Source organism: Triplophysa rosa, linkage group LG13, assembly GCF_024868665.1.
Source record: "Triplophysa rosa linkage group LG13, Trosa_1v2, whole genome shotgun sequence".
Classification (NCBI taxonomy): Eukaryota; Metazoa; Chordata; class Actinopteri; order Cypriniformes; family Nemacheilidae; genus Triplophysa; species Triplophysa rosa.
The window spans coordinates 22,335,499-22,362,129 of record NC_079902.1 but is presented as its reverse complement, the minus strand read 5'-3'; the positions used below and the strand labels follow the sequence as shown (position 1 = coordinate 22,362,129).

Genomic DNA, 26,631 nt, shown 5'->3' with positions numbered 1-26,631 from the left:
GATAATGGGAATGTTGTTGCTTTGAACCTTTTAGATCTCAGCTCAGCATTCAATATGGTTGATCATAACATTTTAATTCCTCGTTTGTAAAGTTATGTTGGCATTCAGAGTACCGTGTTAAAATAGTTTAGGTCCTATTTAACTAATAGGAATTTCTCTGTTTGCATTGGAAAACATACTTCTTCAGTAGCACACCTCTCTTCTGGTGTTCCACAGGGATCAACCCTAGCTCCCACACTTTTCTCCTTATACATGTTGCCACTGGGATCTTTATTTTCCAAACATGGAGTGTCGTTTCATATGCTGACGACACCCAGTTGTACCTTCCAATGCAAAGATTCATGTTCTATTGAGTCGTTGCTAGCATGCTTACAGGATCTGAAATTATGACCTTCACAGAATCTTTTGGCCTTAAATGAGAAAAGTTGTATTGTTTGGACCAAGTGATTTTTATGATGGGGTGATCTGGATCTAGGCAGCTTAAGTTCTCATGTTACTCCGTGTGCGAAAAACCTTGGTGTCTTATTTGACTCAGGACTTCGGTTCGACAAACAGATGAATTCTGTTGTTAAATCACGCTTTTTTCATTTACGTTAAAACTTTTCTCTCCCTCAGGAATTTTGAAACAGTTATTCATGCATTCATCACCACACGTCTTGACTATTGTAATTCACTTTAGTTAATAGTTCATCCATTGGGCGTCTACAACATGTTCAGAACGCCGCTGACTGGTAGTAGAAATTTTGATCCTGGCGTTTTAACAACTAATGTATTTTACTGTGTTTTTATTTTTATTTACTTTATTTTATTCGGCTGATTGTTAAGTTATCTTTCTATGTTTTGTTTCCAATTTTCTGTACAGCACTTTGTTTTTAAATGTACTTTATAAACTAACTAACTCATATACATTTGATCAGTATCAAAGCCACATCCTTTAACGCAATGCTCTTTTAATTGAGCGACAGGAACATACACCTGATCACGCACATTAAACATACAGGCTTTCTTTATTCCCAACACATAGTTATTTAACATGTGCAAATGCTCAGGTACAGTAAATGAATGGTTTTAAGACTGCTAAAAACCCAAGATGCTTGAATGGACTAAATGATCAATAACTGTCTGGACGGACAGAGGAATGGAAAGTGGAATAGCGGACAGATGAAGTCGCGTTAGCCCACAAGCTGTTTGTTTATGCGTGTCATCACAGAGTTTGTGAAATCTTGCTCTGGGACACACGGCACATGGCCTTTTTCTTCTGAAGCATCTGTGCACAATACCTCTAGCTCCCGATGAGATCTGTGTGTGAAAGCAACTGCAGGCCACATATATGATTCGATGTTTCATCTCACAGAGTTTGATTAATTAATTGGCTTGCAGTCAACGAGAGAAAAGAGAAAGATAGAGAGAGAGAGACTGCAGTTATCCTCTGTGCTTTATCAGTAAGTGCAGGACTATCAGAGGGAAACACTGATAACAAGAATCATTAATTAATTAGCTGTGCTTTCCTTTGTCTCTTTTCAGGCTCACTGTGTTGAACTTTGAGCTCTTTTTACTTCCTTTAATCAAAATACAGTGTAATCCACATGGCCGCCCGCTGACGGTGTGTGTGTGTGTGCACGCTCAGCTCTTCTGATAATTCATAAAGTCTGGCAACAATGCAAATTCACGTTCACACAGACACACACACCCTCCCACAAGGAATTGCACAGGCACTGCGTGTTGGCACCGCTGAATTATGGGTAATCAAGTATAAAGTAGGACATCCAAAGACACAACACTTCTCTTAAGAAGGGTCACCTTTAACGCTCATAAATGCAAACTATCTCAGGTGTTCCAGTACTAAAACCACTGGGATCTGTAATGAACTTCCATCAAACTTAGCAACCACCCAGAGCACCTTAGCAACCACGGCCCAGCAAGCACAGGACTGTTCCAAAATCACCTTGGCAACCACTAAATGCAATTTTTTAAATCTTTTAAGTGGGTCACTGTGTGAGGAATAGTACAGTAAGAATCACATTAAAGTATGACTTGGTTCAAGAATTTATCACATCTATCTGATGTGTAATGTAATGCAATAAATATTCAGTATCAGCATTCAGTGTGAGGCACAGACACAAGAATATCATTTAAACTGGTTGTGAGAGACAGCGATATGTCTGACCTTTGAATGAAATGTTCATAAGAAAGAGTCACATCCTCTGATGACATTTACTCTGATGCATTAAATAATAACGGTAGACAAACCTGACATTCACACACGTTCTACTTAAAATACGCAAACATCCACAGAAACGTGTTTCTGAACACAATGGAGAGAAAATGAACACGGATGGAAATAAAAGTGAATTCAAATGATCACAGTTAGCTTACATGAGGCGGGCATCTTGAAATATACGTTGACTTTTTAAAAAATTCATTTTAAATGTTTCAGATTGGATGAATAAACACAGAATATTTCTTTTTAGAAGATATGATAACATCCAGCGAGAAACTGACCCATCTCGAAAAATTGTTATTTAATATATGAATACACAAATGATCGGGACGTGAAAATGTGCTGGATAGCAGAACTAACCCAGGAACAGTATTACTGTATCACACAGAAAACATCAATGACACAAATAGCTCTGGATGTAGTTTTCCTCTGAGAGTCTCATATTGCTTTTTTCCTCTAAGGCCCAATGAAGAAAGATGAGTGTGCGTGTGTGTTATCATGGTGTAAAGAGTGAAAAATGACTCCTCAGAACATAATGAGCATGCGTGTTTGCCACGTACACATTCTCTCATCTTTCTACACTGTTTTCTCTCAGGTAATCTCTCTATTCTTCACCGTTCTCTCCTGCTGTGGGTAAAAAATCTCTCTCTACTATTCTCAGATCATATTTCTCTCTCTCTGCCCGTCCCCTGTCACCTGACATCCATCCTTTCACCCTAACACACCTCCGCTCAGCTGCAGGGCAGGAGGAGGTCTGTGAAACCTGCAGACACTTATAAGTTTGCACTTATATTTCTCTCAATGGTCGGCACTCGGCCAACACACACAACCCCTCAAGGTTGCTTTGATATGAACGGTTTTCATATACTCTAAATATTAATTTGTGATTTTTTAACTTACTAAAAAATTAACGTCCCTTAATGAAGCCGATTCATCTGCGGAACTGAGAATCGATTCATCTGTTACAATGATAACAGATTCACCATTGACATAAACTGATTCACACATGACAATGATAACTAAATCAGCCATGACACGAGAATCGATTCATCTGTGACATTGAGAAGTGATTCATCTGAGACACTGAGAAGTGATTCATCTGAGTCAATGAGAACTGATTCATCTGAGACATTGAGAACTGATTCATCTGAGACACTGAGAACTGATTCACCCGTGACACTGAGAACTGATTCATCTGAGACACTGAGAACTGATTCACCCGTGACACTGAGAACTGATTCATCTGAGACACTGAGAACTGATTCACCCGTGACACTGAGAACTGATTCATCTGAGACACTGAGAACTGATTCACCTGTGACACTGAGAACTGATTCATCTGAGACACTGAGAACTGATTCACCCGTGACACTGAGAACTGATTCATCTGAGACACTGAGAACTGATTCACCCGTGACACTGAGAACTGATTCATCTGAGACACTGAGAACTGATTCACCCGTGACACTGAGAACTGATTCATCTGAGACACTGAGAACTGATTCACCCGTGACACTGAGAACTGATTCATCTGAGACACTGAGAACTGATTCACCCGTGACACTGAGAACTGATTCATCTGAGACACTGAGAACTGATTCACCCGTGACACTGAGAACTGATTCATCTGAGACACTGAGAACTGATTCACCCGTGACACTGAGAACTGATTCATCTGAGACACTAAGAACTGATTCACCCGTGACACTGAGAACTGATTCATCTGAGACACTGAGAACTGATTCACCCGTGACACTGAGAACTGATTCATCTGAGACAATGAGAACTGATTCATATGAGACACTGAGAACTGATTCATCTGAGACACTGAGAACTGATTCACCTGTGAGTACTGATTCATCGGAGACAAACTAACGGTACTGTTTAGCGTGTTGGCAAAATGTTTATATGCTCTCCTACTTGTAAGTTGCTTTTGATAAAAGCGTCTGCCAAATGAATAAATGTAAATGTAAAATGACATTGAGAAATGATTCATCTGAGAAACTGATTCATCTGAGACACTGAGAAACTTTTCACATGTGAGAACTGATTCATCTGAGACACTGAGAACTAATTCACCTATGACAATGACTGATTTATCTGTGACGCTCAAAACTGATCTATCTGTGACACTGAGAACTGATTCATAAAACAAATCAGATTAAGATGAAAGACAACATCAGACGAACAGGTAAAAAGGAAAAGAAACAATAACGATGGATTGAATTTTAAATACAGAATTTTCCACACTATTTTCCTCGCCCCCCTCTGTGGTAATCGCTTCCTGATGTCTACAGCACTTTTCCAATTAAAGATCGTGTCGGTTCTCTGAAGTCATTAAAATACTGACATCAGAACTCACTACTGAACCTTCATCTCTGCTCAGATCTTACACCATAACAGAGAGGGAGAGACAGAGCGAGACTGAGAGACAGACAGCTTTAGTCTGATGGGGATATGTTTGGCAAAATAACACAAACATGTTCAAACTAATCTAAATTACACACCTAGAGGAAAATGTTATTGTTCATTCGGATACATAATAGAGTTACATTTCATTTACGTATCAATACAGTTTTAGATGTTTCTCTAAGAAAGTGGAGGAAAAATAGATTTTTATTATGGGTCAATACTGTACGTGCGTCAACTGTTAACATACTCCACAGTATAACCATAGACGCATATGATAAATGTGGATCTTTTCTAAAACTCTTCTGATTTCTGTGGTAATTTTATAAAGAGAAACATGTGAGACGGTACTTCATCCCAAAATTAAGGCCCAATCCCAATTCTACCGCTTACCCCTACACTTTCCCCTACCCCTCCGTTTGGCACGTTCACGTGAAGGGGTAGGGGTGTCTCAATTCTCTTTTGGTTGGAGGGGTAGGGGTAAGGGGAAGGGTCAGATAGCCCTTCAAACGAAGATTTTTCGGGACCTCACTTCAAACGAAGGGATAACAGAAATTTCCAACATGGCTGCTCACTCGAGCAAGCAGACCCAAATGTGAGTCATTTTTGCCATTAATAAGGATTTTTATGACAGTTTTTCATTTTATGTATGTTACATTCAATTTTGTGTTTGTATTTACGGTGATGTTCTTTTTTAACGTTTGCAAAAAAAGAAAATATATTTTTATGTCATATACCCGGTGCATCGGTGCATGTCCTCTGACGTAACGTTAGGAACTAGCAACGACGTATGGTGACGTATACCAGTGTAGTAGTGGTTTGTAACCCTTCCCTTTACCACTTTGTTTCAAGGGGAAGGGGCGAGGAGTAGGCGAAGGGGTAGAACATAGAATTGGGATTGGGCCTAAGTTATTAAAGAGATCTCAGACATGATTTTCCATCCTATGGGGAATTACACAGAACCTGATATGAACTCTGTCCAAACACAATCATCCTCTCATCTGTCCTTCTCTGTCTCGCTCGGTCTATTTTTTGGTGACCTTGTCCTCGCAATGTCCAGTGCTGTGTCCAAAACTCTACATTCCCCATCACTTCATCTGTCCCCTTAGGAAGCACACACACATGCAAATCTCAGAATAAGAGGGAATTGTTTTTCTGTGTCCTTCATAGGCTTTGTTTGGCTTATCTAGTTCTTCTTTAAATCAGACTATTTTTTGGTAGTGCAGATTCAGACAAGACGTTAAAACTAAATGAAAAATAAATCAAGTATATCTATATTCAGAAGTGCCATGACAGATCAATCATTACATTATCGACCGCTGAAAATTGACAACCCTGTCTGAACAAACAGAGCAGATTTCATCACGGGCAAAACAACAGTGTGAACAGTCAGCTTACAAGATCAGATCGGAAAAACAAATCAGATTTATATACAGTGTAAACAAAGCCCTGGTCTCCATTCTGAGTGTCATTTCTGTAGATTTGATCTCTTTACAGCGAAGGATCCAAGCCAACAGGAAATGACTTACCGTTTTTCTCATTCTGTGCTTTGATGACTTCCTGTGATGGCAGGCAGGGACACGGACCCTCACACTTCACAGAGATACTCTTGCTGGAGCTGCACGCCTGGAATTCAAGTTTACACTGTGGAAAAACAGAGAGGATTCTGGGTCATGTTGTTCATTTGCAGACAGGAAGTGCGCATGTGATAATCAGAGGTTGGAATGTGGTATATCAGCACAGAAATTTGTACGTTGCAGTTTATCAGCACACTTGGTTTTCCCCGAAGGACCTTTCCCATTTAATTTATATTCATAATCCATGAATGATAGACCAAATAGAGAGAGAAATATGCAATATAACTCTTTCTAAATGTGGATGTGCAATGTGAAAGAGATTTAATTTCATAATTTAGTCCCTTTTTCATCATGATACAAAGATTGGTGCTTTCTTTTTTATCTTTAAAATTTCTTTTAAAATTAGTTTTTATTAGTTAGTTTTTAATTAGTTTCATTCTGCACAAAAAAACTTTTAAAAACTTCTAACTTGCTTGATTTTAATTTTATTTAATAAAAGTGTTCTTTTTCTGTCAAATATCATATGTATTTCTCATTCTATCTGTTTATCTCTCTATTTTTCACTACAGGCTGCAATGTCCCTCTCTCCCCATCTCATACATTTGATTTCATTCTGGATGAAGGGAAGGAAATTGAGTGGGCGGGGTCAAAGAAGTGAGGTCACAGGCGGGAGGTACAGGTTAGGCTGGAGGTTTAGGTCTTTCTCTCTGTTCTGGAGTGGGGGGGAGGAGAGGGCTGCAGGATTTGGGAATCCAATATCAACAGCAGACACAGTTCATCCACCTCACCATCCATCACACCACACTACATCATTTACACCAGGAGAGAGCGAGAGAAGTGGGGGATGATATTGGAATTTTTGCTTCTTTGGGACAAAATGATCTTGCTTCTGATGGTGTTCAGGTGAACCTTGAGAGATCACATTACATTTATTCTTCACCTGAACATCTTGACCTCCACACACAAAGTGATTCCGGTCAGATCGGTATATTACTATCCTGAAACATCAGGATTATTCTCAACGGTTGTTTAAAAGCTATCACATATCCCAGTTTAGTGTGCGGAGTCAGCCACCCCGTATCACAATCTCACACTGCTCTCGGGTTCATTTCTTATATTAAATATACACGCATTTAAATGTAAGTATTAATCTGTCATCTGCTTGACTTTAAGGTTGATCAAAATAATTACATGGGAAACACAATTATTATTCAACTAAAACTAAACACTTTGTATTCATACTTTAAGGAAACATTGTAAAAAATGTGTGCGTTACAGATGATGTGTGCACCTTTAAACCATCAGCGATCTGATATAAATACCGTGGTAAATTGTTACCTTTGAGGAGTATGTGTGTCCATCAGAGCCGCACACTGGGTTGGAGTGAACAACAGGACAGGCCTTACATTTCCCATGATTCATAGCACCCATCCAACGCTTATGGAGAAGACTTCCTTTTCTGGGCTTAACGCTACAGAGAGGAAAAAAGAGAAAAAAAACCGTGAGGCTCGATGTGAGAAGTCCTGCAGGCTTATCTGATCACAAACACACACACGGGGGATGAGGAATGTGACAAAAGACTATAATGCCACTGTTGTTCACACTCAAAATGTCAATATCTCTTAAAAAGCATGAAATCAGCCTGTTCATCTCAAGGAGACGAAAAAAGGATATCTCTTTCTATGTATCTCTCGGTCTCAGACATCAGACTTTTGGGTTGAATTTAATGAAACGGGCATAAATAAATAAGAAATAATGTATATTAATAAAAATGATATACAGTATCAATCAAATTAACATTCCTTTTATTACCTAGTAAAACTATTTGATATCACCAGTAAAATCACTGCAAATATTTTATGAAGAGAAAAAGTCTGTCTGTCTGTCTCTCGTCCTCAGACGCTCTCTCTCTCTTTCTGTTAAAAGTCTCTCTTAAGTGCTTTTCGGTGGGCAATTTTCAAGCAGCCGCTTTTATCTCTTCACGGGGAACCGCTGCTGTGTGTTACAAAATAATGGAGTATATTACAGCGTATTATGGTACATTACAGTACGACTCCATGATCCGCAGTTCATTTCATTATATTGAAGTAAATTAGCAATATCAGCTCCACACTGAGGACATTACACTGCTGTGTTGAATCTGTTCTCTGATCAGTCTTACTGGGAAAATTGTTTCATACAATCAGCACATTTTTCAGAATTACACTGAATTTATGGTTGAAATATAAAGACTAATGATTCAAAATCTGTCTAGAAACCAAGAGCCGGATTTTAGGACATTACATTTCTGACTGTTTACCATATTGAAACCCATTCACTGGGAATTCTCCCACAATTATTCCAGAAACTGTGAAAAGACGGCAGATTCTGTGTGGACCTATTTATGAATTATTAATGCGTGTTATGTGGTTGAGCATAATCAACCATGCATGGTAATGCATTCATATAATTCACACAAGACTTCATTAATGCAACATTCATAGATGAACTATTCTAGCGCTCGAGACGCTGTACGTCTTACCTGTGCAGTGCAGGCTTGTGATTGGTGCAAATGGCCGTTTGGAAATCGTGACTCACACACACTTTGTGAGGTGGACAATGAACCTTCATACAGGGATCTTTAGTGCTGTCAAGACCTGGGATAGAGAGAGAGAGAGAGAGAGAGAGAGAGAGAGGTGTATTAAAAGATGAAACTTGGCCTAGTAACCTGCATGCTAGCATCATTCTCCAAACACTTTACTTAACATACACTTCTATCGTTTTTATACTGACCTAATGCTATCTTCTATCCCGCTACCTCTTACCGCACCCCTAAACCCTCACAGCATCTTTACATTTACAAATAAGCACTTGGTTTAATAATCAGTTTTCTTCATGGCAAACCGTGGCAGGTCCCCACAATGTAGGTGTTTACCATCCTTATTTTACCCACAATGGAAGCTACACCCCACACTCATGTTTTATATTCATGTTTTTCGGTCTCTCTCTGTTCTTCCTGTCAGATGAGAGTCAGTGATATGGAAGTAAAGAAAGAAACCGAGTGTGATGAGGACAGGAGAGCTGGACTCCAGCAGACACACAGGAGAAACAATGCAGCAGCCTTCTGGCAAATGTTTTATCATCTCTCTCTCTCTCACACACACACACACACACACACACACACACACACACACACGCACGCCCGCACAAGGCTGACTTTGAGGAATAGCTCGGTTCCTGACGATGAGAGGAAGAGAAGAAACACTGTTTCCTCTCTCTCTCTCTCACACACACACACTGCTGAAAGAGGAGGAAGATGAGGAGGGATTATGCATGAAGATCATTACAATTACTTATGAGGCATTCATCTCAGTCAAATCAATTATAGTGCCTGCACACATAAGCACACACTACGGTGTCTCCACGATGATGACGATAAAGTGAATGCCAAGCAAAACGTCAGAAATCCAGCACTGTAACACAATATGGAACAACATAGTGAGTTGCATATTGCATTAACACAAGTGATCAGAGATTTCAATGTGTGTGTGTGTGTCAGACCGCTCAACACAAGGGTCTCCAGAGGAAGGTCACCAGGGAAGTGAAAGACAGCGGTAGATTCATCCGAGGGCAAACATGCATGTCTCTCTCTGACCTTCACGTTTTGTGTGTGTGTACGTCAGAGAAGCTTGATGCCAACCTGCTGTTCATCTGGAGTGCAGCCATGCCAACTGGCCTTCAACACACACGCGCACACGCACACGCACGCACGCACGCACACACACACACACACACACACCTCATTCAGAGCTTCGATCACTTGTGTTAATGAAATATGCCGCTCAAACTCATCTAATATTAAACAATAGTTAGTCAATGGAAAACGAATGGAGCCGCTTTAAGAAGTTTGTTTTTTGTTTGTTATATTAAAGCAGTTGTGCAGTACAGCTTCACATCATGCCGAATGTCAAACCTTCAATGTAGTAAAATTAGTCAAACTCCGCCTCATTTATCTAATAGCTGTATTGTGCTGCATCTATCTAACTTTCTCTCATTTTTTCCTTTATGTCTGTTAGTGTTATATGAGAGAGCAGAGCTGTGTGTGTGCGTAGAGACAAAAACATGCTGTATTGATGGACTTCAGCTCGCTCAAGCTTGTGACGGAAGCAATGATTTGATATTTTCCCGCGTATGAGATTTAGACGGTGATGGTGTAGAGAAAGAACGAGAGATGAGGCTCTTTAATTGTGTAGAAGGGAAAGTAAGGACACGCATTACCAGAGAACACACACATACACTGAAGGACATTTTCATGTTTTTCCCACACGTCTGATTTTGTTAAGCTAGTAGAAGACTTAATGGAGTGAATGTCACAACAACAACAAAAAACACGCTTAGGTCACAAAATAAAGTATTAATCTAGTGAGGTGAGCGAGTGTATAAGGTAATAAAATGTACAGGTACACATACACCTACCAATGATGCATCTCTCTTTATACGAGTCTATTGTGTATTCGTTCATTTCATTCAGTCGTTTTTCTATTACAACAGAAAACAGGTCATTCATATTCAGAGACGAACCCCAAACACTTCTGCCACTGCAGGGTATGAACGTGGGGAATGAAAATAGGAAAGTGTGATAGATCCTGCCTGATAAATGTGAGATGAGAGAGAGAGGACGGATGATATTTACTTCTTCACACTTTTCATTCCAGGCCTGAATGAACAAATTCAACTCCTGTTTAACCAAGCAGACGATTCTAATCGACAAACAGGGGAAAGACGTACACACTCATAAACTTTGTATTTGGAGACAAATATGATCATACTGCACAGTGTATACTATATACTGCCTGCTGTTTTATAAGAGCGGCATGTGATTGTCACATGACCTCATTCATTTATTAACAGGCACAAAAACAATATATCATGAATAACTGTATATACATCCGCAGACAAATTTTTATTTAATCATCATTTCTAGATGTATTGTGGCCATTCCAGTCCAGTGTCTGTTCAATTTCAACAAAAACAAACCTCAGGAGTCACAAAGTCATTCAACAGCAATGTGAAAGTCTGACAGCATGACAAGACACATGAAAACTGTGATAAAAACTATCACATAAAAAACTGGACATTTTCCTAAATACATGTAGAAACATTACTGTTGTATTGCTTAAAAAGTGAATATGAACTTGTTTTCTTTGCAGTATGTGAGATCTGAAAAAATACAGAACATCTTTTCTGCTATTTTCACCAGTTTCTTTAGTTTTCATGTTTTGCAAATAAACGCAAATAGAAACAACATTTTTATTTATAATTTGGTAGAAATACTGTAATTCAGTAATTCACAAAATGAAACAAAAATGATCATTTTACCTAAACATCCCAATAAATAGTAAATTCAGAAAAACTTAACTTATGGTCTGATTTATTTTTATATACTTTGTATTTTATTCTAAATGTAAATAGTGAAATACATCTCAAAGTTTATCAATCTATTCAGATAAAGGCATAAAACAATAACTGTACAAATTCTATTGCCATCCATTAAAAACCAATATAAAAAGCTGTTTACCAGTAAAACCACCATAAAAGTCCTCTATTTAGTGTGTTTTGGGTCTTATTCCAGTAGGGGTTAATGGTTCTACTTGTTGCCATCCACCAGATAACACACCATTAAATCTCAACACATTAACAGTAGAGACCCACTGAGACCATTAAAACCATAAAAATCCCCATTAAAACCATACATCCATTAGAATTTCTTTGATGGTTTCTTTTTTCAGCAGGAATGGAAGGTAAAGTTAAGCAGTGTGCTGTTGTACAAATGTAGATCATCTGGATATTCTGTAAATACAGGAAATGTTCAGTTTACTGCAAATCATGCAAAACTACTACAGTAGTGCGCCATAGTGAACATACCCGACTTTTCCTCAAGCTCCCCATCCCACATCCTTCATTTCTTAGGAACACACTTCATTCTTTATTCATCCGTCTATCGCCTGTTCTCTGATATACTGTCCACATTCATCTCTGTCTGATGTGTTTCATTGCAGGGGAGAGTGAGTGATGAGAAATTCATTTCACTGAAAAATAAAACCCGTCTGCACTCGTTTGTCTGAGAGGTGATTCCTCCTCCATCATACGCTTCTCATGGCATCGCTATGGAAACCTGCTGCGCCTCTGGCCCGTAGACGAACACACGTTTTATCATTTTTATGGGTGGAATTAAAAGGGAGAGAGATTCTCAAACAGGCCTGATTTGATAGTCCGTAAATTAATCCTATAAAAGTGTGACATGGCTTCATATATGCTGCCCTGCAGCTGTGTGTGTGCACGCATCACATGATACATAACAGGTGAAACACCCAACACACTCCTGACTCCTGTTTAAAACAGAATTATCTGCACAGGAAAAAAAAGTTTTTCAGTACAAGATATATTCTATATATTATAAGATATTGTAATAAACGGAGCGCTTGAATGTGTTGATTCTGTGTGTGTAAACTGCATCTCGGTTTGTACCGTATCAAATTTGTCAACGCACCTGCACACCACCAACACCTCTTAAACATGCGCTATCCTCCCTGCAGCAGACCGAATGTGATTCATCGAGTCTCGCTGGAGATGTGAAGTGTTGCACATCTGCGGATCAGGTAAAATCACGTCACGTCATTTCACTGGGGCGTTTTAAAGCGAACACTCTTCCTGCTTTTATTTTAAAATCTGTTGTAAGTGTGGCAGGATGAATGAGACTAAATTAGACCATCAGATTCCGGCATCAACACCTGCTATTACCCAATCAGGACGAGTCTGAATGTTAGCTACTGGCTAATCAGCTTGCACTGAAATCGAAATGTCACCTGGTAAACAAATAATCATTTAGATTAGACCTTCTCATACACAAAGCTATAATCTTCTTTAATATCATGCTGTGGTGCTTTGTAGTAAATATACAACCTTGATAGAGGCTCACACACAAACGCACACACACGGTACATGCCCTCTACATTAGGGCGTCTGCCTACCAAATACCATCTGTGCCATCTGCAGACTTTGGCATCAACGGGGCAATCAGGTGTCGATCGAGTCATTCAGCGATAGAGAGAGAGAGAGAGCGAGAGAGAGAGAGCGAGAGAGAGAGAGAGAGAGAAGAGAGAGAGAGAGAGAGAGAGAGAGAGTGAGAGCGAGAGAGAGAGAGAGAGAGAGGAGAGAGAGAGAGAGAGAGAGAGAGAGAGAGAGAGAGAGAGAGAGAGAGAGAGAGAGAGAGAGAGAGAGAGAGAGAGAGAGAGAGACGAGAGAGAGAGAGAGAGAGAGAGAGAGAGAGAGCAGAGAGAGAGAGAGAGAGAGAGAGAGAGAGAGAGAGAGAGAGAGAGAGAGAGAGAGAGAGAGAGAGAGAGAGAGAGAGAGAGAGAGAGAGAGAGAGAGAGAGAGAGAGAGAGAGAGAGAGAGAGGAGAGAGAGAGAGAGAGAGAGAGAGAGAGAGAGAGAGAGAGAGACAGAGAGAGAGAGAGAGAGAGAGAGAGAGAGAGAGAGAGAGAGAGAGAGAGAGAGAGAGAGAGAGAGAGAGAGAGAGAGAGAGAGAGAGAGAGAGAGAGAGAGAGAGAGAGAGACGAGAGAGAGAGAGAGAGAGAGAGAGAGAGAGAGAGAGAGAGAGAGAGAGAGAGAGAGAGAGAGAGAGCGAGAGAGAGAGGAGGGAGAGAGAGCGAGAGGAGAGAGAGAGAGAGAGAGAGAGAGAGGGAGAGAGGAGAGAGAGAAGAGAGAGAGAGAGAGAGAGAGAGAGAGAGAGAGAGAGAGAGAGAGAGAGAGAGAGAGAGAGAGAGAGAGAGAAAGCAGAGAGAGAGAGAGAGAAAGAAAGAAAAATCAAAAAACAAGATTAAAGATCTAGTTTGAGCTTTCTTAAATGCAAATGTCCTTGATTTATACATAGGAACTTCTATGAATTGTTTTTCTATTAATTCATAAATCACTCACTGTATTTGTGTTGTTGGTGTCATAAAGCAAGATGTTGGGTAGTAATTAGTAATTAGTTACTAGTAATTTAATTAATCTTTTCCCTTGATAAAAGTAAAGTAAGGATTACTTTATATTTAATCTGAATTTAATACAGTTACTTTTAGTACAAACCCGATTCCAAAAAAGTTGGGACACTGTACAAATTGTGAATAAAAACAGAATGCAATGATGTGGAAGTTTCAAATTTCAATATTTTATTCAGAATACAACATAGATGACATATCAAATGTTTAAACTGAGAGAATGTATCATTTTAAGGGAAAAATAAGTTGATTTTAAATTTCATGGCATCAACACATCTCAAAAAAGTTGGGACAAGGCCATGTTTACCACTGTGTGGCATCCCCTCTTCTTTTTATAACAGTCTGCAAACGTCTGGGGACTGAGGAGACAAGTTGCTCAAGTTTAGGAATAGGAATGTTGTCCCATTCTTGTCTAATACAGGCTTCTAGTTGCTCGACTGTCTTAGGTCTTCTTTGTCGCATCTTCCTCTTTATGATGCGCCAAATGTTTTCTATGGGTGAAAGATCTGGACTGCAGGCTGGCCATTTCAGTACCCGGATCCTTCTTCTACGCAGCCATGATGTTGTAATTGATGCAGTATGTGGTCTGGCATTGTCATGTTGGAAAATGCAAGGTCTTCCCTGAAAGAGACGACGTCTGGATGGGAGCATATGTTGTTCTAGAACTTGGATATACCTTTCAGCATTGATGGTGCCTTTCCAGATGTGTAAGCTGCCCATGCCACACGCACTCATGCAACCCCATACCATCAGAGATGCAGGCTTCTGAACTGAGCGCTGATAACAACTTGGGTTGTCCTTGTCCTCTTTAGTCCGGATGACATGGCGTCCCAGTTTTCCAAAAAGAACTTCAAATTTTGATTCGTCTGACCACAGAACAGTTTTCCACTTTGCCACAGTCCATTTTAAATGAGCCTTGGCCCAGAGAAAACGCCTGCGCTTCTGGATCATGTTTAGATATGGCTTCTTTTTTGACCTATAGAGTTTTAGCCGGCAACGGCGAATGGCACGGTGGATTGTGTTCACCGACAATGTTTTCTGGAAGTATTCCTGAGCCCATGTTGTGATTTCCATTACAGTAGCATTCCTGTATGTGATGCAGTGCCGTCTAAGGGCCCGAAGATCACGGGCATCCAGTATGGTTTTCCGGCCTTGACCCTTACGCACAGAGATTGTTCCAGATTCTCTGAATCTTTGGATGATATTATGCACTGTAGATGATGATAACTTCAAACTCTTTGCAATTTTTCTCTGAGAAACTCCTTTCTGATATTGCTCCACTATTTTTCGCCGCAGCATTGGGGGAATTGGTGATCCTCTGCCCATCTTGACTTCTGAGAGACACTGCCACTCTGAGAGGCTCTTTTTATACCCAATCATGTTGCCAATTGACCTAATAAGTTGCAAATTGGTCCTCCAGCTGTTCCTTATATGTACATTTAACTTTTCCGGCCTCTTATTGCTACCTGTCCCAACTTTTTTGGAATGTGTAGCTCTCATGAAATCCAAAATGAGCCAATATTTGGCATGACATTTCAAAATGTCTCACTTTCAACATTTGATATGTTATCTATATTCTATTGTGAATAAAATATAAGTTTATGAGATTCGTAAATTATTGCATTCCTTTTTTATTCACAATTTGTACAGTGTCCCAACTTTTTTGGAATCGGGTTTGTAATTAAACTAAATACTGTACTTTGTGTAATATATGTGTGTGCAATAGTGGAATTGACATCAAAATTCAGAGTCTAATGTATAATTCTCACATTTGTAATACTTTGGTCAGTTAATAAGAGTATTTTATGTAGTTTAATATTATTTATTTGAATGAATTAAAAGAGCCGTTTCATGTCTATCCTTGAATCACTTAACTAATCAAGGTTGATATAGGATATAAAAAGTAATTAGTAATAAGTAACTAAATACTTTTTGGAGAGAGTAATTTGTAAGTAATCTAATTACACTATTGAATATGTAATTAGTAACTAGTAATTGATTACTTTTTGAGAGTAACTTACCCAACACTGATCACGTTACCGAAATGGTAGATAGAATATCAACTCTTATTTTATGCTAGTTTGAGTTATTGTTACAAAGATAAAACACAAAGTTCACAGAGTGAGCCTTTAAACTTGGAGTATTAATAATGTTCGACCCTATGAGCAAAACTGTATCTAGAGACGACGAATTAGACAACACTCATTTACACCACAACACTTGAGTCTCTGTTATGAGTGTCTGTGTGTGTCAATGGCCTTCAGAAACAGATTAAAGAGCCATTTAAGACTTCATTGGAGTGTCACATCCCCTCTGGAAACACAGGACTCTTGTGACTGATACATTTTAGACTTTATTCTAGATGCAAAACACAAGCACCAAAAATCCATCTACACAAATATAAACACAGGTCTGAAACGTGTGCGTGCGTTTTAGTATGATTCAGTTTGAAATGAATTATAGCAATACACAAACACACACACACATTAGAAGTCATTCTGCTCTCACTGACTGACTATACCCGTCACCAAAATCACAGCTTTCTCCTCTGTGGTCCAGTGTTTGACAAGCATGACACAATGTGATGGTTTGGGGTTTATTCACTGTGTTTAATCTAACGTCAGAAAACATCAGTTAGAAGGTTTTTTCAACCCAGCATTGGGTCAAAAAAAGGATAAATCCAAAAATTGGATTAAACCAACTCAGAAATCATTATATTTGACCAAACAATGGGTTAAAACATCCCAGCCTACAGTAGGTTACTTTATAACCCAACAGTTGGTCCCTATTAGACCCTAATAACCCAGCACTTTTTGTGTACTTTACCCATCTCAAGAGTGTCCCGAGTGTCTCCTGCACACTACACACATCGCTCGTCATTAGAGTATAAATGCATGTAGATGACATGACCTCATTCTTTGCATTCTGATAGCAGGCACACTGAAGATGCTGTGAAGTCTTCTATAGGCGTTTGTAAATCAGCATCTGGATCCCTCGTGATGAATATAAATAACAGGTGTAAATGGGGCTCAAAACTGAAGTCTTTATGGTCAGTGATTGTTGTGATTGGACGATATAAACCTCCATAAAGAAATGAGAAGTGGGTGTATTAAAGAATATGTGTGTGTGTGTAATGAGGTTCTCTGTAGAGAAAGGCTAATCAATCATAAAGCTTAGCAGGAGCTGTCACCACACACACACACACACACACACACGCACACACACGCACACGCAGAGACACACACGCACACACACACACACGCACACGCGCACACACACACGCACACACACACACACACACACGCACAAACACATTCTCTATTACACCTTCTCTTCTTATTTCTTTATGGAGGTTCATATTGTCCAACGACAGCACTGATTTTTTACTGTATAGATTTGACGTTTTTCCCATTATATTTACTAAAAGTTGCTCTTTTTTTGTTTGTAAAGTGTTGCAGCACAATGCTTTAGTCTTTTGTATTTTAGAGTGCTGGTTGTGTTAACATGCTTGTCAGGACTTTGCTGTCCCCCACCGCTCTTTGATATCCTAATGCCTTTGCAAACACCACTAATAAAAAACTCTTCCTCTCTTTCTTTCACTCTGTGGAAATTCTGAGCTGGTACAAAAGGACAGAATTTACATATGTGAAGTATGTAAAAATAAAGTTAATGTTGACCCAAAGGAACAAAAAATAATACATTTTAAACAGGTAAGAACTTACAGCTTCAATTCCGAGCCTTATGGGCAAGACACTTGGTTTGGGTTTATCCATCAGAGCCCCAGAAGACACGCTCGCCTATAAAAGGATTATAGCGTGCTAACAGCTGTGGAAACCTTGTGCAGGAAACATAAGTATAATTCCACATTTAATTAAAGTATTAAAATGATAAACGCTGGGGATGTTCAGACGCCGCAGGGCTGGAGGGATGGGGTTTTAACCAACACGCTCAGCATTAACTGAAAAACCCTTCAGCACACCAGCGATGGGTAGAATGTTTCCCTCATTCACCGCTTCACCATGGGACTTCATCTCCAAACACTACTGAATATTCATGAGCCGCACAATGACTATTGGCCAGCTAAGAGCATTCATTTAAAGGGGTTTGCTCCAAGTAAAGAGTTTCTCCTTTTTGTGTAAATAATGTTTGGAGCAGAAGAGATTTCAAATAGCCAGAGGAAAGAGCATCAAAGAAAGCGACAGAACGAAAGAAGAAAAAAAAATGTAACTCTTTCTAAGAAGTGTGACACTCATGCACATAAAATGAACAAAGCAACAAAAAACAAACTTTAGGTAAACTAACCTCAAGTTGTTCATATGAAAAAAATGTAATGTCTCATTATTAAAATAATTATTACTGACATTAAAAAATAAGGAAATGTTAACATGATATTTAAAGACACTTTTAGCTGTAATAATTTTTATGGTGGTTAATGTAAAAAATTAAAATGTTATTTGCTACATTATTGTTACATTAGTTTTTCATGTTTCTAGTGATGCTGTTTGTGTTACAGTAATTTTACATTGACTTTACTGATTAAATCACAGTGAAACTGTACAGAATTTCATGTGTTCTCTCTCTCTCTCTCGCACGCACGCACTACAAAAGACAAGTGTGTGACACTCATTTGTTAATTGAAAAAAAAAGACAGAGAAAGAACACTTAATTAAAATCCAAAGTTCTGCCGTACAATGATGAAAGAAACATTCAATTACACAGGCCACATGTCACTCGCCTGACGTCATACACTTTCAAAGGGTCACGTTTAATGAGAAGGGGCCAGCAAGAGCATTAAAAATGTGGGCAGAAATTTGAGTAATGAATGTTCAGATGTGAATGTGAGGCGGCTCTCATGCTCTTAAAGAGACAGGCTCAGACATACAGCTGAAAGAAAAGCAGAGAGCCGAGAGAAATAACAATTTCTGTCATTACTGGATGATTTACGCTCATACAAACAACTCTACCAACCACCCACACTCTTGCACAGAGAATAACTCTGTTGTCTACGCTCTCAGTAACTTTTGAAACATTTTAGGCATCTGTTTTTAGCTAAAAAAAAATGTAACGCACTTCTTGTATCACAAATGCTGAACATCATTTGTCTGTTTACACGAAGAGCAAAAATACTGTGAGATTAGGGCTGGGTGATATCAAATATGAGATATTATCACAATAATTGTGCTGAAGATATGGAATTACAGAATATCATTGAATATTGTACAAAATTAAGATGAATGTGCCTTAGATGGCACCAATAGACAATTTTACAGCCCGTTTATATCTCATGAGTAGCGGTGAACAAGTCATTATCAAAATGGAAAGTGACACGTGTAAAAAGAATTGAATTAAAAGTTGATTACATTCAGACGCTTGTGATTCTCATTAACAGTTACTTAAAATTAAGAGAACATTTAAGAGAAAGTTATTGGACCCACTATAGTAGCCTAAGTTTTACTGTGATTTTCTACCAAACATTTTCAACGTTCTGTTCTGTCCAAGTGTTGTTTACATACTGTAGGATGAAAGAAAATCACATTTTTAAATTATTCTAAAGCAAAAGAAAACAAAATAGGTAGATGTTAGGTATATCGCACATCCCTGTTTGATACAACCTATTGAGCCTCCTATACATGCCACATACAACACATTTATTCACAGGTTAGGCTGTAATTCTAAAAAAATATAATTAGTCCAGAATAAAATGAATGGAAGTCTAAGTGAAACAAACCTGTGTGTGTGTAGCTGAACCGCGGGCACTAAAATTCAAACAGGGTGAGCAAGCGAGATATAAAATGGAAAGGAGAAAAGGAGACAGAGAGAAGAAGGCAGAGGAGGACAGTGTGTGTGTGTGTGTGTGTGTGTGTGTGTGTGTGCGTGCGTGCGTGCGTGCGTGTGTGTGCGTGTGCGCAAGCTCAGAGTGCTCAAAGAGACTCCAAACAGCACAGAAAAATCCAGAATGCCCTCAACTGCCTGAGAGAGATGTGGATTAACTATTCCTGATTATCAGGCCTGTCACACTCCATCACACAAACACACACACGCACGCACGCACGCACGCACGCACGCACGCACGCACGCACGCACGCACGCACGCACGCACGCACGCACGCACGCACGCACGCACACACACACACACACACACACACACACACACACACACAGGACAGACACAAGCACAACAAACTCATCATTCTAACCATACACATACAGAGAGAGGGAGAGAGGGAAAGAGAGAGACATTGATTTGAGAAACACACGGTGGCTATTATTCTCTTATACCAAAGAACGTGAACGAAGCGATGAAGTATCGATTCCAACAAACCTGGAAAAACATCATTTAATGAGACTGCATTATTAAAACATTACATCACCATTTGACTCCAAATAAAAAGTACCCAATGATGTTGTGTTGTAGTTTTTTTTTGGACAGTAAGCGTTTTATTTGACTGTTGTGTGCAGATTCACACAGCGACACGTTCGGTAATAAGGACATATTAGGGGCCACTGCGGCTTCGCTCAGGGCGTCTGCTCTCGCTTGCTCACACGAGGAGGGAAGGGGCATCTTGTCTTTTTGATAAATTGTAGTGGGAATTACTGCGGTAAAAGCACTCGTCTCTTTCATCCGCTGTTCCCTTCTCTCCACACGTCAGCTCTAATTGGGGATGGTGACGTCCACAGCCCAGTTTCCTCTCCAGCATTTCATTGATAAAGGAGTGCAGCCGCAAACCACGCTGGCTGCAAACGCACCGCTCGTCCCTGAAGACTTTCATACCTGTCCTGCAGCCATACTGGCTTAAACGTGGCTGTACATATCAGCTGGCTCCGTCTTACACCCGGTGGCCATTTTGGCTCGGAGATGACGAAGTGCTCCCTGCAATGCTGGACAAACAAACTCTGTTGGCTCAGCTGGTGATGTTCGTTTGCAGAAGAGCGAGGACGGAACGGCGTTGGCTCACGGTGCTGGGATTTGTCGCAGGAAAACAAACAACGAGTTTACAGACCAGAGTTTGGCTATGAAACGTGCTTGTCTTCCAGAAGTCTTGGTGCAGACAGAGGTCAGTTCGTTTAAATGAAAACATACAGCAAACATCAGCTGCAGACACACATGCACAAAACACTGAATCACTCATAGAAACACACTCATGGACACACACAAAGACACGCACACACAGATACACACACTTACAGACACAGAAAAGCACAGACACAAAAGAAAGCTCATACACAGAAACACACAAAGAAAAGAACACACATGCAGAAATGTACAAACACGCATACAGAAATGCACATACAATACACAGACAAACATAGAAACACGCATATACAGACACACACAAACATTTAAACAAGGACATATACAGAAACACACACACACGGACACGCACGCACACACACACGCACGCACACACACAAACACAAACACAAACAAAGACACACATTCACACACACGCACACACACAAATGCACAAAAATAACACAAACGGACATCCACACAAACAGAAGCGCACAGTCACTCAATAGGAAGTGTCTTCAGTAATGAAGTAGATGCCTGTAGAGCATCAGGATGGGCAGGAGGCTCAAGGTTTATTGGCTCACTGACTGCCGCCGTTCTCCTCCCCGTGGTTTAATTAGATGAAAGCGCAGTGCTGTGCTGGAGGCCATTCCTGCTCAAGACTGCCACTGCAGATTCAACCACTGCGGCTCAAACGCTGCGAGACGCATGCAGGCTGCCGATTCCCGCAGACTAGTCGTCCAGCTCGTACCCTCGCTCCCTCTCTCAGAGGAGTGTGGGGTCAAGTGTCTAATCACAGCGATGCGGAGGCGCTTCAGGTGGGAATGTGTCCTCTCACCCCGGGGCTTACAGTTCACCTCTCTCACCTCTGACTGAGTGGCCCAATTACTGTCAGATCTACTGTTGCTGTGGCAACCCGGACAGAAGCGAGAGTTATTATGCAGCCGCGTGAGGGAGAGAAAGACAGTGAGGCCATGAGGTCGCAGGGTCAGAGGTCACAGCTATCATGTTTGGGCTTTTGGAGTGAATTTGGCTCATTACTGTCTGAGTGCGTGATGATGTGAGATAATTCAACTGCCTGAATTATTTCATGTGTTTGTATTTTCAGTAGAAGGATTTATTCTGTTGTAGAAGCATCAACATTTACAGGTCAAAAGAGCAAATCACACACACGCCATAAACATACACAAACACACACATTCTTAAAAATAAATATGCAACACAATGTCATAGAAAAAACATTTTTGTCTGTATGCTTCCATAAAGAACCACACACGCACACACGCACACACACGCACACACACACTAGATGACATTAGATTTGTTTCTGATACACAATTGAGGCTGGACATTAAAAACGGTTTCCCTTCAACAATTTACATGAGCCCTGTTTATATAATTTAAATAATATATATTTGAACAGGATATAGCATTTTAACATTAAATGTTCACTCTGAAAGTGTATAAAATATAAATGATTCAATGTGTGGCTTCTAAGATTTATTTTGTCCAATGAGACATTATGTAAACATGGATTTTTGAACTTTTAGCAGTAGACAAGCATACAGATGACCTCAAATCTATCAGACAGACTAAAAGACACAACTGCACTTTTGTTTTCTAGCGATCACCAGGATTTATACAGCACTTTATACTGTAGACGCACGCACAGGCTGAGTAAAGTGTTATCATACTGTACCAATGCAGCAAGCTGTATGCATTCTGATCCAAACATGTCGACACGATCATTCACTCACCGTCAGCGGCTCTGCTCTTGATCTGTGACTGTGTTTTAGAGTCCAGTTCTGCCAGCGGGCTCGGTTCACTCACTGTCTCTGTAAACACACAAAACATCTTCACTACAATCTGATAAAGTGTTTCCAAACTTTAAAATGGCATGTACCCTTCTCTCACCCTTTCTCTGGAATCACACATACAGACTACAGTTACACAAACCATAATATAGCATAAACTGTCCCATATTATATGCAGTATAATATTAAAAATAAATTATCCTTGTGTCCCCCTCACTCAATCACACAAACTGTATGACTAGCATGCATTAAACATTTTAAACAGTGCATTAATATTGACACACATTTTTTGACACACACACATTTAACTTTGCATAAAGCACATGGACTTGCTTATTTATAATAAGGGAAGTGACTTGCATAATTTTGTGATGTGTATTTATATTACAGGAAGTGGTTTTCCACATGCACATTCTGTTTCTATAAATCATATGTTGCTTATGAACAATACCGAAAACAATGACAGCAATGTAATGTAAATAGGTGCAATGTGTTGGTGGTGTTCAGCGAATTCACCCCTAAATCTCAAAATACATTTTATTTATGACATACACTGTCTCTCCCTGTCTGTGTCACAAGCGAATAAAACACAAATGAAAAAAGTTTCAGCCCCAGAATACATGCCTCTCTCTCTCTCTCTCTGTGTGTGTGTGTGTGTGTGTGTGTGTGTGTGTACGCGTGTCTTTCATTCGCTGTGATTTTTTGTATTAGTCTTTTGTGCATTTCTTGTTATTCTCTTTCCTCTATTAACTCTGTCCATCTTTGTGAACAGGGTCAAACAGAGAAAAAAATCACCGGCCGCCATCAGAAATACACAAAAATAAAACCTCAAACCAATTTCCTGCATGTTTGCTCTCTGATCTTCCCTCAGAGAGTGTGTGCGTCTGTGTGTGTGCATGTGCCTTTATAACAGCTAGAAAAAGCCTAAAGAAAAACTGTGTGTGTGACCACAGGATAGAAATAACACATCTCTGCTGTCCCTCTTGGGACTAAACAGAGAGCACTGATGAATTCTTCAATCTCGGATGTTTCTCCAGAGAAAAAGACTCCACTTATGCAATTAAAATGAAGATTTCAATATCCTTTTCTGAGTAACATCTAAGACAACGTTGATATCGCAATAAACTAAAGTGAGAGCAATAAGATTTTCCTCAGGGTTTGTGAGTTTATGAGAATCAGAAACAATCAGCTTCTATTTACTGTTGGATGCAGTTTTCCTCTCTCTCAGAATGACACGTCTGAATTGATTGGTTTGTTTCCTTTGCACACGGTTTGTTTTCAAGTGTCTCTCTTGAAAATTGATACACTGAACCAAGACAATCAATTCCACCCAAACACACACATATGCACGCACACACAGCACTCTGCATCATGCTATCTGATACATCCCTTTGACAAGACAGATTCGAAAAAGTATCAAACATACAAAAAAAACCTAATCCTCTCTCTCTTTCTCTCAACAGGTAGTGTTCTGGATTTTGTTGAAACTAGTAACTTGGTATTAGCACCTATTGTATCATTGCTCCTGTATGACATATCGCTTTATTGCTCCCTGGACTTTATGTAAGTCGCTTTGGATAAAAGCGTCTGCTAAATGACTAACTGTAACTGTAAATACAAAAGTTATTCTTGTTTTAATATAAAAATTGACCTGTAACTTATAACGTAATGTACTGCACGGTACACTCACTTTTGGGGGGGTTTCCACTGGGTACACTACCTAGTACCTGATACTTTTTTTAGTACCGCCTCGGTTGATGTTCCAAGAGTACCGTACCGATATCAAAATGTGACGTGTTTACACACAGATCACTGATTGGCCAGAGAGAATCTTTACCAGCGTCATTGGCTTTGCAACACAAGAATACGCATTTTAATACGTAACATAGGTGTTTCGTTATATGCTTTATGACTGTAATATAGAGATTGAGACCCTTAACGCAATGCTAAATGCAAGATTAGCTTACCCTCGTGCGCCGTCGAGCAAACCAAATGATCGTTGTCTGCTCTTTGCTTTAAGATTTCCCAAACAATTGGTATTTTTAGAAGTATTTAGTTTTGCTCCCATCCGCCATCGATATGCTCCCTGTGTTGTTTGTTTGCTTGTGTTGCGTTTACAATGATGCTACTGCAGTAGAGGCGGCGCAACTATGTGATGATAACTTTATAATCCCACCCACTTTGAAGCGGTACTAAACTGCTGTGGAAAAGCAAACTGAGCCGAAGTGACGTGAGCTGTTCCAAACCGAGCCGTACTAACCTGACGGTACCATGCAGTGGAAAAGCGCCTATATGTGACCCTACACCACAAAACCAGTCTTAAGGGTCAATTTTCTGAAATTGAGATGCATCATCTGAAATCTGAATGTACGGTTTGTTAAGATAGGACAATATTTGGCCGAGATACTACTACTTGAAAATCTGAAACCTGAGGGTGCACAAATGAAAATATTGAGGAAATTGTCTTTAAAGTCGTCCATCAGAGGCGCTGTAGCAGGCCGTGCTAAGAAGAAACAGGTTTGTTTTAACGCTCTCTATTGGCTTACCGCTGTAATGATGTTGTGCAGCGAGTGAAGTTTGTAGGTGTGTTTACGGCCATTTTTGTTCGTAATTTTGCTGCATCCAGTCATAAAAATCAAGTTTTGATGTATTTATTGTATGAAATTTACAAATGATCTTAGTGAAACATGATCTTTACTTAATATCCTAATGATTTTTGGCATAAAAGAAAAATCTATAATTTTGATCCATATAATGTATTGTTGGGTATTGCTACAAATATACCCGTGTGACTTAAGACGGTAACTTTACATATGCAAATAAACTCAATGTGTCAAAATGAAATTTTCAAAATTTTCTATCCCTATTGACCTGGTCATATTCGACTCATTTATGCAAAAGAAACCGTAATCTCACAGAATGCAGATACACACACGGTCTGTCTCTGCTTATGCCTGCCTGTCCTTGACTCCCACAGTGACGGCAGAGAGACTTTGAGAGAGAATAAAAGGACAGGAGAAGAGAAAGCAGGAGAAATCAATCTAGCTGTGGATCAGTCTTCGAGGCTGCAGGACATCTGCCATGATCTGATTGAAGAGACATTATGACAACCTTCAGAGGTCACACGTACAGATTCAGTGTTTCTGAAACAGGCAGCATCAGTGAGTGTGTGGAAAAAGAAAGAGAGAGAGAGAGAGAGAGAGAGAGAGAGAGAGAGAGAGTAAATGATGACAGAACTTTCGTTTGTGGAAGTAGTTTTTTTCTTATCTGAAGAATGGTTCAGAGAAGAAACTGTCCTTCTATCTCCTCTCACCCATTTTTCTCTGCTTCTGGGAATTTGGTGACCTCTTTGACTTTGGTCTCCTTCAAAACTGCCTCACTTTTTTAAGCACTCTCACCTCCAAAAACAGCCCAAGCACAAACCAAGACACGGAAAAAAACTCTTAATTATCGCTACCCTATTAATGATAGCAAAACGCAATACAGTACAAAAATCTATTCTTTTCATGAACGCTTCTGCTTTCAACACCACACACCAATGTGTTCCAGGCATCTGAATCGATGGAGGCCCCCGGGGA

General features: G+C 39.7%; 1 protein-coding gene across 2 annotated transcripts in view; it reads right to left on the bottom strand.

Moving 5' to 3' along the window:
- Positions 1 to 26,631, bottom strand: part of spock1 (SPARC (osteonectin), cwcv and kazal like domains proteoglycan 1) — a 107,758-nt gene that overhangs the window by 17,978 nt on the left and 63,149 nt on the right. For both annotated transcript variants that reach the window (XM_057349734.1, XM_057349736.1), the window contains 4 exons: positions 22,997 to 23,074; positions 8,729 to 8,843; positions 7,546 to 7,678; positions 6,160 to 6,274 (listed from right to left, as the gene is read on the bottom strand). In XM_057349734.1, coding sequence (XP_057205717.1) covers positions 6,160 to 6,274; positions 7,546 to 7,678; positions 8,729 to 8,843; positions 22,997 to 23,074 — 441 coding nt within the window. The remainder of the gene's footprint in view (positions 1 to 6,159; positions 6,275 to 7,545; positions 7,679 to 8,728; positions 8,844 to 22,996; positions 23,075 to 26,631) is intronic.